At 43.0% G+C, this 13,282-nt stretch overlaps 1 protein-coding gene across 3 annotated transcripts in view; it reads right to left on the bottom strand.

Moving 5' to 3' along the window:
• Nucleotides 1-717: 717 nt before the first annotated feature.
• cpvl (carboxypeptidase vitellogenic like) overlaps nt 718-13,282 on the bottom strand; it is a 76,548-nt gene continuing 63,983 nt past the window's right edge. Inside the window, exon 12 of one of the 3 annotated variants that reach the window (XM_072283194.1) lies at nt 718-1,274. In XM_072283194.1, coding sequence (XP_072139295.1) covers nt 1,173-1,274 — 102 coding nt within the window. In that variant the 3' untranslated portion in view covers nt 718-1,172. The remainder of the gene's footprint in view (nt 1,275-13,282) is intronic. The other 2 variants (XM_072283193.1, XM_072283195.1) reach the window with 2 other exon arrangements.

Raw genomic sequence — 13,282 nt, 5'->3', positions numbered from 1 at the left:
GTACTACTTCCCCTCCCCTCACCTTCTCACTCTGACATCTTCCTCCTTCCTTTCCAGACCTGAAGACGGGTCTCAGCCTGAAGTGTCGACAGTTTATTCATTTCCATAGGTGCTGTCTGATCTGCCAAGTTCTTCCAGCATTTTGTGTGTGTTTCTCTGGATTTCCAGCATCTGCAGAATCTCTTGTGTCCATTCTTGGCTGGTTTGCTGGCAAGCCTTGCACCTTGCACTCTTGCACTCTTGTTCTCCTCTGCTGCCAGCAGGAAGGAGGTACAATGTCTCACACCTCCAGGTTCAGGAACAATTGTTACCATTCAGCCATCAGGCTCCTGAACCAACACACATAACTTTACTCACTTCATCAGTGAACTGACTCCACAACCAATGTACTCACGTTCAAAGCCTCTACAACTCATGTTCTCAATATTATTTATTAACATTTATTTTTTATTACTTCTGCTTTTTTTGTATTTGCACAGTTTGTCTTCTTTCGCACATTGGTTGTTTGTCACTGTGTGTATTTTTCCACTGATTCTAATGTATTTCTTAGTTCTACCATGAATGCCTGCAAGAAAATACACTTTGATAATAAATCTACCTTGTACCTTGTCTAATGCTTGGCTGATGCAGATGGCAATGTCTCATGGCCACATCACTTGACAAATCAAATCTTTTGAAAAGCCAGCTCACTATGATTTGTACACACTTTTTAATGTCAAACTTGACCACCTCTTTTGCTTCACAATTAAACAGAATAATGAGCAGTTTTGGCAAGCCATGGGTTAACGTGACTGACTCTTAAATGAGGAGCTTTCTCCAAATGAGAAACATCCTTGTATATAAAGTTAAAAAAACACGCTTCCTTGTGAATTTGTAATTAGTTTGCTCAAAGTCAACTTAATTTTTATTCCCATTGATGAAATATTCACTGACATTTTTAACACATCTAGTGATAAGGCATAAGACCTTGTTAATATTTGACACAAGGCAATAGGAAATGGTTTACAGGTCATAAATCCACAATATAAAACAGTTATTTTTCCATTCACTTCTTGTGCCTCTTGACAAGTGGCTCAAAAAGTCTTCATCCCATTGCAAAAAAAATGTTTATACTTAATTATCTCATTATTCTCTCCCCACCCTGCTCCACAGAATTCATTCCAAAACATCATTCATAGGAAAAATCCTCTTCTGGAGATGAAGCGGTCGATCATGTCAAATGCACGTTCGGGTTGATCATATGGCAGAATGTGTCCTCCATTTCGAATAATAACCTTGAAAAGAAAATATGAAATTTAATTCATTACGGTGAGAACAACAAAATTAAATACATTTTGGTAGTAATTGCTATGCCCTTTTCTCGCTGCTGCCATTGGGAAGAAGGTACAGAAGTCTCAGGGTAGTATATGATGATATAAACTTACTTTGATAATGAATTTAATTTGAACTTTAAAATCAATGCCTCGTGGAAATTGTGCAGTTGCCTGCAACAATCTTATAACAATTATAAGATTCATCTCCCGCTCAGAAAGAGAGAGGAGTTATCTATTTGGAAGAAACTTCCCAAAAGCACAAATATCCTAACAACTTTCAGAAATGACTCTTCGCATCTTCCTCATTGATAAGTCCTGTGCATTTCGTAATTCTACATACCAAGTTGGGTGCCATGGTAGTGTCGTGTTAGCGCAACACTGTTCCAGCCCGGGCCATTCTGAAGTTCAGAGTTCAATTCCAGCGCTGTTCTCTGTTCTCTAAGGAGCTTGTACGTTCTCCCCATGAAATGTGTGGGTTTCCTCTGGGTGCTCTGGTTTCCTCCCACAGTCCAAAGACATAATGGTTGTTAGGTTAATTGGTCATTGTAAATTGTCCTGACTAGGATTAAATTGAGGGATTGCTGGGCAGTGCAGCTTGAAGGGCCAGAAGGGCTGTATCTCAATAAATAAACAAGTAAACAAATAGATAAACAAAATCTCCAAAGGCAGCAAAGAGACCAGAGGGCATGCATTTTTGGTGAGAGGGGGAAGTTTAGAGGAGATGTGAGGGGTGAGTTTTCTTTTATGCAGAGTAGTGGGTGCCTAGCATGTGCTGCCTGGGGTGATGATAGAGGCAGAGACGATCGAGGTTCTTTTGTGTGAGAATGGAAGGAAGTGGACATGATGTAGTCAGAAGGGATAAGGTTAGTTGGGCATTTGATTACAAATTTAGTTAGTTCAGTTCAATGTTGTGAGCTGAAGTGCTTGGTCCTGTGCTGTACTATGTTCTTGTTCTAGACATTTATTTATTTAGAAATACAGCACGGTCACAGGCTCTTCTGGCCAAATGAGACCCCGCTGCCCAATTACATCTTTGTAACCAATTAACAAACGTATATGTCTTTGGAAAGTAGGAGGAAACTGGAGCACCCGGAGTTATGGGGGAGAACATACAGACAGTGGTGGGAATTGAACCGCAGGTGCTGTTGCTACAATAGCGTTGCTCTAGCAACCCCAATATCATGCTGGCCAATGCTTATGAAAACACTCTACGTTCACTTTGCAATCGCTCAAAAATTATGAGAATCATGGACAGAGTAGACAGTAAAAGTTTTTTTCCCCCAGGGATGGAAATGTCAAATACTAGGTGGGAGGGATAAAGTTTAAATGAGATTTATGTGGCTAAGTTAATTTACACAGAGTACGTTTGGTATGAACTGTTAGTGGAGCTAGTGGAAGCAGATACAATAACTACATTTAAGAGAGGCACAGAATGAAGAGATAGACCATGTGTAAAAGACATGATTGGCTTGGCTTAACATCAGTCAGCACAGACATTTTGGGCTGAAGGGCCTGTTTCTGTGCTTTACTGTTCTATCTACAGTGCAGCTATTGGTGAGTCCACAGCTTGAGGCCCGATGGTTAAAGCCCGTGGGTTGGCCTGTCTGGATTCCAGAGGCCCAGTGCCTGCGAGTCTGGGCCAGGGACTGGAAGGTGGAGGCCCGGAGGTCACCTCCTGGGGTTGGAGGCCTGTCTGTGTGCAGACATCCCACCTCTCCTGGAAGTTCCGGGAGTCTCCTGCATATAGATAGTGGCTCCCTGATGCCCACAAATTACATACAATATCCTGGAAATCAATTTTTTGAGAGACAGCGAGCGCGCAAGCAAGAGTGCAACAGAGCAAGAGAAAGAGCGAGAGTGAGAGAGCAAGAGAGAGAGAGAGCGCACACGCCATGGCAGAGTGTTCCAAAAAAAAAGAAAATATAAAACGTACGTCACCCCAGACTACCCTAAAGTGTACCCCTGCCTAATAGGGGTCAAAAATAATGACAGTGTTGCTCACTGCAGTTTGCAACAGTGACTTTTCTATTGCCCATGGTGGGTTAAGACTGTAAAAGGCATGTTGAGGTGAGTTTAACAGGTGTCATTCGTTCATTAGTATAGCTAACGTTATTTAAACTAGCTGGCCAGCTGCTAAGGAGCTACTCTATTGCAGACATCCCACCCCTCCTGGAAGTCTCCCGCAAATTGATGGTGCTACCTCCCTGAAATGAGTTTTTGCAGGGTGAACTGTGTGTGTGTGTGTGTGTGTGTGTGTGTGTGTGTGTGTGTGTGTGTGTGTGAGAGAGAGAGAGAGAGAGAGAGAGAGAGAGAGAGAGAGAAGGTGGGAAAGGGGTTTGTTTCACTGTTGCTGCTTGTGTTGTTCTGCTGAACATGGCAGGCATGCTCTGTCGGTGGCAAATGTCTGGGGATACTTGTGGGCTGCCCTCAGCACACCCTTGGTTGTGTATGCAAATGACACATTTCACTGTGTGTCTCCGTGGACATGTGATAAATAAATCTGAAACCATTAAAAATAAAACACAGTGAAATGCATTGTTCTCATTAACAATCAACATAATCTAATGACGTGCTTCAGAAGGCCTAGTAATCGCCAGAAAACATTTTCTTGGACTGCTGCGAAACCCTCAGAACCTTAATTGTAGCATTCAGCTTGTCATGAAAACTGAGACTTCAGTCAAAATTTGATTCACAAGAGTCCCAGTGGAGTTCTCAGCATGGACTCCAAGCTCTGCGTGATGTTGCTGATGGAGTCCTCCACCCTCCCTGACATTGCAGCCTGGCATTGCGACAAGCCTGGCAAGGCACCAGGAACTTTCCCAACAGCTACCCCCCACACCAAAAACTTCATCTGAGTTCTCCGCAGCGAACACGTGCGAGATCATGCCCTCTGGTGAGCTGCCATCTGCTCGTTTCCCTGCCTGGTCTCACTCCACTGATTACAGCCATCATTAAATGAAACAAATCTGCATTTCCGAGCTGGTGGTTGGTTACGTCCCTGGGCTGCCAGGCTAGAAGTTTAGACTTATGGATCAAGAGCATGAGTTCAAATCCCAGCATGGGAGATGAGGAATTTAAAATCAAGTAATTAAATACATCTGCTATTTAAAAGAATCTAGACTCAGTTACTGTAACCAGGAAACTACCATATTATTGAAGTACCTCTTGTGTCTATGATTTACTGCTCCACTGCATAGCCTGACGGATTTTAAATCTCCTCACCAGGAATTCAGTAAGACCCTCTAGCATTGCTGCCCCTCTGTGATCTCAGCTGCTCTCCAACTCTTTGGCCACATGCTCACCTCGAGGACACCACATATGCTTCAGGACATCTCCACCGCCATCTTCTACCACATGGCTTCCAGCTACATTTCCAGGCTGTCCCCTCCCCTCAGATTCCCCCTTCTCCTTCCATTTATCTCTTCCACCAATCAACTTCTCAGCTCTTTACTTCACCCCCTATCCCTCTCCTGGTTCAACCTCCCCTCCCCCCACCTCCTTATTCTGACTTCTCTCTCTTTCCGGTCCTGACGAAGGGTCTTAGCCAAAAACGTCAACTGTTTACTCTCATGCATAGCTGTTGCCAGGCATGCTCAGCTCCTCCTCTTGCACATTGTGTGTATTGCTCTAGTTTTCCAGCATCTGCAGTACCTCTTGTGGTATACACCCATTCAATCCATTCATGTTCAGGAGGAAATAAATTTGTCTCTCCATGTCTGACTCTGAAAGCACTACTAAATTGCCTTCTCAGGGGCATTTGGGAATGAATTCGACATCAGTAAGACCAAGGAATTGACTGAAGGCCACCTGCAGCCTAGGCCCCCACTCCGCACTTAAAGTGGCAAAGGACATCCGCAGTCCAGGCCTCTGCTCCGTGCTCAAAGGCCAGTGATGTGGGACGTGTGAGGTGTGATGAAGGACATCGGTGGACGTTGAGCTGTCCCAGGTAGTAGGTGGGTCAAAGAGGAGGCACGAGGGCCGTTAGTCGATATATCCAGAGTTCGAGGCTGGTGTTCGGGTTCCCATCATCAGCTAGCCCGTGGGGGGGCGGGGGTCAATTCCAAAGATCAAAAGCCAAAAGTTGACTGGAAAATGGGACCAAATGGCCAGAGATTGGAGACTGGAGGCCCAAAGGCCTGTCCTAGAGTTGGAGCACCATCCATGTGTCTGGATGGGTTGGAGGAGGGAAAGGGGCTTGCTTTGCTGTCATTGTTTAGTTGATTGTTGTGCTCTGTGCTGTTCTGCTGAGCATCGAGGACATGCTATATTGGTGCCAGAATTTGAATCCTGTGTGCTCTGGTAACCTCTTTATGGATAAAATGTACATCTGGTGACCTCAAGGAAAGCTCCACTCAAAATTGAACTAGTAATCAATTAAACCATTTCCTTCATTCCACACAGGATTATAGGCCTGCATTCACGTGGACACAAAAACAAAAACAACATTTCAGCTTGAGAAGAAAGGGGCTTTCATGAACTACAGGATCTTGCAGCTGTTTCTCTTTCATCAAAGCACCTTTTCCTCATCCAAAAAAGAATAAAAATGTGTGTCATATCGGTCAAGTCATGTCATTTTGCAAAAACAAAAGACTAATTTAACCAGCCGTCTTCTTTGTTATATTTTCATGAAATATGTTCACTATTGCTAACAGCAGCTCCCAATTTGAATCCTTTTCTCTTTAGCATGAAGGAGGACGAGAGGTAACGATAGAGGTGTATGAGATGATAAGAGGCATAGATCGAGTGGACAGTCAGAGAATTTTTTCCCGGGGAGGGGCAAAGGCTAATATGAGGGGACATCATTTTAATGCAGGGGCTCCCAACCTGGAGTCCATAGACCCCTTGCTTAGTGGCATTGGTCTATGGTATAAGAAAGGTTGGGAACCCCTGTCTTAAAATGATTAGAAGGCATGGGGGCATGACAGAGATGCCCCCCCCATAGAGAGTGGTGGGTGGGTGCATGGAACGCCCTGCCATGGGAAGTGGTAGAAGTAGATATACGAGGGATATTTAAGAAACTCTTAGTTAGGCACATGAATGACAGAAAAAAGGAGGGCTACGTAGGATGGAAGGGTTAAATTGATCTTAGGGTTGGTTAAAAGGTTGTCACAACGTTGTGGTCAAAGGGCCTGTATTTGTGCTGCACTATTCTATGTCCCTTCATTAAGGACCTCAGTCACCCAGGTCATGCCTAGTTCTCATTGCTACCATCAGGGAGGAGGTACAGAAGCCTGAAGACACACACTCAACGATTCAGGAACAGCTTCTTCCCCTCTGCCATCCAATTTCTGAATGGACATTGAACCTGTGAACACCATCTCATTACTTTTTTTATTTCTATTTTTGCACTACTTATTTAACTCTCTCTCTCTCTCTCTCTATATATATATATATTATATATATATATATATATATATATATATATATATATATATATACACACACATATACACACACACACACACACACACATATACACTTAATATAATTCATGTTTTTCCCTATTATGTATTGCATTGTACAGCTGCCACAAAGATAACAAATTTCGCAGCATATGCCAGTGATATTAAACCTGATTCCGATTTTCTTAATTCTTCCACACCTACCCAAAAGCTTACCTTTCCACCATATTCTTTGGTAGGTGTTTGCATGCTCTTAGATGAGTGATTTCACCACTCACTTGAAATTCACTGGATGATACATTTGAGATAATTGTCCAATGTGCAAATACACACTTTGCAAGAACAACAAATTCAGTAAAAGGACTCGAGTGAGACAACCATTAACCCACAAGTCATAGAAAAATACAGCACAGAAACAGGCCCTTTGGCCCATCTAGTCCATGCTGAACCAATTTAAACTGCAACAAGACCATAGCCCTCCATTCCCCTGCAATTCACGTACCTATCCAAACTTCTCTTAAATGTTGAAATCGAGCTCGCAATTATCCACTTGCGCTGGCAGCTCGTTCCACACTCTCAACACGTTCTGAGTGAAGAAGTTTCCCCTCATGTTCCTCTTAAACATTCCACCTTTCACCCTTAACCCATGACCTCTAGTTGTAGTCCCACCCAACCTCAGGGAAAATAGCCTGCTTGCATTTACCCCTATCTATAGCTCTCAATTTTTTTTTGTATTCCTCTATCAAATCTCCCCTCAATCTTCTGCAGTATGTTCCAAGGAACAAAGTTCTAAGCTATTTAAACTTTCCGTATAACGCAGGTCTGGCAACATCCTTGTAAATTACATTCCAAAATATCATGGACCATCCGAATAATTAAATCAAACTATGCAAACCATTCTGAAAATTTTCCCCGTTGCCAGTCTCCCTTCAGATTCTTCCACACAGCCACAATAGGGCATTTAACCTCCCAATCTGCATGGCTTCAGCAAGTGGATGGACATCGGAGCACCCAGGGGAACCTTATGCTACGATAGGGAGAAGTGCAAAGTCTGCAAACATGACACCAGAGGTCAAACTAAAATCCTGCCCGACTTGGAGGAAAAAAAACTAAAATACAAGCACAACTCATAAATAACTTTAAACACAAGAGATTCTACAGATGCTGGAAATTTTGAGCAACACACACAAAATGCTGGAAGAACTCAGGAAGTCAGGCAGCATCTACGAAGGGGAATAAAGAGTTGATGTTAAGGGTCACGACCCAAATTGTTGACTGTTTATTCCCCTCCATAGATGTTGCATGATCTGCTGAGTTCACCCTCTCATTGTGAAACAGTGACATCACTCTGTCCCTTTATTATGGACAGAGAGAGTCTGTGGTATATTGAATTGTCGGGTGAATGATAAGATTTAGTTGTACTACAGATCATGGTCTTTCTTGGGTACTTTGCAATTGCTTGCTTGGTGGGTGGAGGTTGTTGATTTTTTTTTGCTGAAGTGGGGCAGCAGGAGGGTAATTCTTTTGCTGCCGTTTGTGCATGGGAGGGGGAGCAGGGGGGGCTTTGGGGTTCTAAAGTTTTTACTGTCACTCATTCTTTGGGGTACTCTTCTGTTTTTGTGAATGTTTGTGAAGAACAAGAATTCCAGGTAATATATTGTATACTTCCTCTGATAGTATATGGAACTATTTAACTAGAGTTCCTGCAGCATTTTTGTGAATGTTTTCCATTAACATTATTATTTGCAGATCACACGATCATTGTTCAATTCCACTAAACCCTGCTGAAGTCTAGTTAATCTGACACTACACTTTGTGCTCTTAAGCAACGATAATGCTCCACAATCGTGAATTTCAAGGGCTCATTGTTAAATCCTCCATACTGAAAGCTATAAAAGACTCCCTGAAAACTTGCAGCCAAAATTATATACTTTATTGAGGAAAAACTTTTTCACCCAGAAAGTTGTGGATCTGTGGAATGCTCTGCCTCAGAAGGCAGTGGAGGCCAATTCTCTGGATGCTTTCAAGAAAGAGTTAGATAGAGCTCTTAATGATAGCGGAGTCAAGGGATATGGGGAGAAGGCAGGAACAGGGTGCTGATTGTAGATGATCAGCCATGATCACAGTGAATGGCGGTGCTGGCTCAAAGGGCCGAATGGCCTACTCCTGCACCTATTGTCTATTGTCCATTTCAGTAGCTTTCCTGAAGGTTGCTAGTTCGCGCCTCAGCTGTGGCAGCGTGTTTGTGTCCTTGACCAAGGCACTTACCACACATTGCTCTAGTGTCTGTGTCTGTGCGAGGAGTGGCGCCCCACACAGACTTCCAATCTGCGCCTTGTAAGGCATGAAAATGCCCGACGCAGGCCTCTCATGGTCTGAGTCAAGTAGGAAATTAGAAAACAGAAATGGGCTACTTGTGTTGAAATTGGACAACACTGAACCAATCACTGAACACAACCTATGGACTCACTTTCAAAGACTGGACAACTCATGTTCTCAGTTTTATTGTTTCTTTCTATATATGCACAATTTCTCATTCTTTGTGTGTAGCTTTCATTGATTCTATTGTACTTCTTTGTTCTACCGTGAATGCCTGCAAGAATATGAATCTTAGGGTAGCATTTGGTAACCTATACTATGCACTTTGATAACAAAATTAACTTTGAAATTTGAACTTTGATCTACTCTCTGAAAAGGCTGTGCACTGTTGCATTTTTGTCCGTGTTCAAAACTAATTGCTCGGGTCTTCTGGGGATCAGGACTCCCAGCAAATGGAGGGAGAGAACAGCATAATTAGTCATTTCTAAAACTACTTAATGACCAGGAAGAGTGTGAATGTTGCCTCTCACCCCCCCAGCCCCCACACATACCCTTCCCTCTGTGTGATTTTCCAGTTAGTACATCCAATGCTCCTCGGTATCTTGCTGGGCAACTGAAAAGCAAATTAATGCAGTTGCTAAAAGCCTGAAATAAAATGAGAGATGCTGGAAACATACAGGTCAGGCAGCACCTGTCAAAATAGAAAGAGTTAACGTTTCAGGACAGAGACTCTTCATCAGACTGGGAAAGAGAGAAAGCAGGTGAGTTTTAAAAGGTACCAAGTGCATGGGAGAGAGTTGAATGAATGATGGGAATACTACGCTTTCTGGAATCACTCTGACATGCATTTTCACAGTTTTTATATTCCCTTCCTTTTCTCTCTTTCTAACTGCCCTCATTAAACCACCTATAAGTATATTAGACCATAAGACATAGCAGCAGAATTAGGCCATTCAACCCATCAAGTGGACTCGGCCATTTCAGCATGGCTGATCCAAGATCCCATTCAACCCCATACATCTGCCCTCTCACCATATCTCTTGATGTTCTGAACAATCAATTTCTGCTTTAAATAAACCCACGGACTTGGCCTCCACCGCAGTCTGTGACAGAACATTCTACAGATTCACCACTCCTTGGCTAAAAAAAAAATCCCTCCTTACTTCTGTTCTACAAGGTCACCCCTCAATTTTGAGGCTATGGCCTCTAGTTCTGGATACCCCACCAGAGGAAACATTGTCTCCACATCCACCTTATCTAGTCCTTTCAACATTCGGTAAGTTTCAATAAGATCCCTATAGTGGTTTTTCTTTACCCTTGCAGTTTTGTAATTTCACCACAAAGATTCAACATTTTCTGACCCCATGTCATCTCTTTCTAAAGGTGTAACTCCATCTCCTACCAACAGAGCCAAACCACTGCCTGTGCCTCCCTGTCTGTCCTTTCGATATAAAGTATATCCTTTTATGTTAAATTCCCAACTAAGACCTTCTTTCAGCCACGACTCAGTGATGCCCACAACGTCATACTGACCAGTCTCTAACTGTGCCATGAGTTCGTCCACCTTATTCCATAAGGCCAAAAGACATAGGAGCAGAATTAGGCCATCTGGCCTTCGAGTTTGCTCCACCATTCAATCATGGCGGGTCCTTTTTTGCCATCTCCTCAACCCCAGTTCCCCCGGCCTTCTCCCTGTAACCTTTTTATTTCTCCCATATTCTGAATGCTCTGTGGATTTAATTACAGAACCTTCAGTCCTGCGTTCTTCACCCTTATGAATTTTGCTTCTGTGATAGAATTTGACTCTTTGCTCTGTCTGCAGTCATTGGCTTGTCTTCAGTCCTGCGTTCTTCACCCTTATGAATTTTGCTTCTGTGATAGAATTTGACTCTTTGCTCTGTCTGCAGTCATTGGCTTGTCCTTCCTTACATTCATATTACATATTATACCATCTACTTGTAAGCCTGTTGGCTCATCCTCAGCTCTATCATACTGGTTCCCATCCCCCTGCCATATTAGTTTAAACCACTCCCAACAACTCTAGTAAACCTGCCCACAAGGATATTGGTCCCCCTCCTATTCAAGTGCAACCTGTCCTTTTTGTACAGGTCATACCTGCCCCAGAAGAGGTCCCAATGATCCAGAAATCTGAATCCCTGCACCCTGCTCTAATTCTTCAGCCACACTTTTAGCAGCCACGTATTACCACAGAACACTGTCCTCACCCTATCTGAGATATTGTTCTATCCACCCCTCTGTGAAGAGGAACAACAGGTCAGAGGTCAGTGACACACTGTTGATCAGGTTTTGAGAGATTCCAATGGAAGAGATCTGGATCCAATGGAAACTTTAAAAAACCTAATCAAAGGCAGGTTTTTGGGCTTGAGATTTTGCTTGCCAGTATCAGACCAAGCTTGAATGTTGATTAGGTTTTGCTTTACGAGGACACTGGCTGCTTCACTACCGGGAAGTTCATGATGGAACCGAACATTGTAAACATCAGCAGGCAGAAACACTGGTGATGAATTTTCATTAATAAAGCTGAAGGTGGTTGCTCCCCTCTGGAACTCCTACAAGAAGTTAATTTATTATCAAAATACATATACGTCACTATATATACACCCAAGTATCATCTTCTTGCTGGCATTCTAGAACTAGAAATCATAGGTTAAACTGATTCCACGACTGAACGGCTTGTCACATGAAGAGTGCTTGATGGTTCTGGGCCTGTATTCACTGGAATTTAGAGGAATGACAGGTGACCTAATTGAAACCTATTGAATGTTGAAAGGCCTCACTAGAGTGGACGCGGAGAGGACGTTTCCTATGCTGAAAGAGTATAGGAGTGAAGGACGAAGTCTCCAAATAGAGGAGCATTCTTTTAGAATGGAGATGAGGAGAAATTTCTTTAGTCAGAGATTGCTGAATCTGTGGAATTCGTTGCCACAGTGGCTGTGGAGGCCAAGTCTTAATGTATATTTAAGGCAGAGATTGATAGATTCTTGATTGGTCAGGGCATGAAAGGATATCAGAACAAGGCAAGAGAATGGGGTGAGAGGGAAATGGATTAGCTATGCCCTGCTCCTATACCTTATGGTTTTAAGGATGAAAGGTAAAATATTTAAGAGGAACATGAGGGGAAATTCTTCACTCAGAGAGTGGTGTGGCTGTGGAATGAGCTGCCAGTGGAAGTGGTGGACGCATGTTCAATTGCAAAGCTTAAGGGAAGTTTGGATAGGTACATGAATGAGAGGGATATTGAGGTTTAAGGTCCAGGAGCTGGTAGATGGCACGAGGCACAAAAACAGGTCAGCATGAACTAGATGAGCCAAAGAACCATCTAGTCCTTTGGCTGTAATTCAGTGTTCTACATCATAGTTTTAGAACTACAGTGCTGTATAAACATCCAAGTTCAAAGTAAATTTATTATCAAAGTACATATATGTCACCAAATGCAACTGAGATTCATTTTTTTGTGGGAATTCATAGTAAATGAACATAAATTCTGACTAAATTCTTACATTCCTAGTAAATTCTTACTTCAGTGGTTGGTTGGTAAGTTGATGGAGAAGATCCTGACAGGCAGAATTTATTTGCAGAGGCATAATATGATTAGGAACAGTCAGTATGACTTTGCAAAAGGCAGCTTGTGCCTTACGAGCCTGCTTAAAGTTTTTGAGAATATGACTAAACACATTGATGAAGGTAGAGCAGTAGATGTAGTGTATATGGATTTCAGCAAGGCATTTGACAAGGTACCCCATGTAAGGCTTATTGAGAAAGTAAGGAGGCATGGGATCCAAGGGGATATTGCTTTGTGGATCCAGAACTGGCTTGTCCACAGGAGGCAAAGAGTAGTGGTAGACAGGTCGTATTCTGCATGGAGGTCGGTAACCAGTGGAGTGCCTCAGGGATCTGTACTGGGACCCCTACTCTTCGTGATTTCTATAAATGACCTGGATGAGGACGTGAAGGGATGGGTTAATAAATTGCTGATGACACAAAGGTTGGAGGTGTTGTGGATAGTGTGGAGGTATATCAAAGGTTACAGCGGGACATTGATAGGATGCAAAAATGGGCTGAGAAGTGGCAGATAGAGTTCAACCCAGATAAGTGTGAGGTGGTTCATTTTGGTAGGTCAAATATGATGACAGAACATAGTATTAATGGTAAGACTCTTGGCAATGTGGTGGACCAGAGGGATCTTGGGGTCCAGGTCCATAGGACACTCAAAGCTGCTGCACAGGT

This window comes from Mobula birostris, chromosome 19 (genome assembly GCF_030028105.1).
Source record: "Mobula birostris isolate sMobBir1 chromosome 19, sMobBir1.hap1, whole genome shotgun sequence".
NCBI lineage: Eukaryota > Metazoa > Chordata > Chondrichthyes > Myliobatiformes > Myliobatidae > Mobula > Mobula birostris.
The sequence above is the reverse complement of the archived record's forward strand: the minus strand, read 5'-3'. Positions and strand labels throughout refer to the sequence as shown.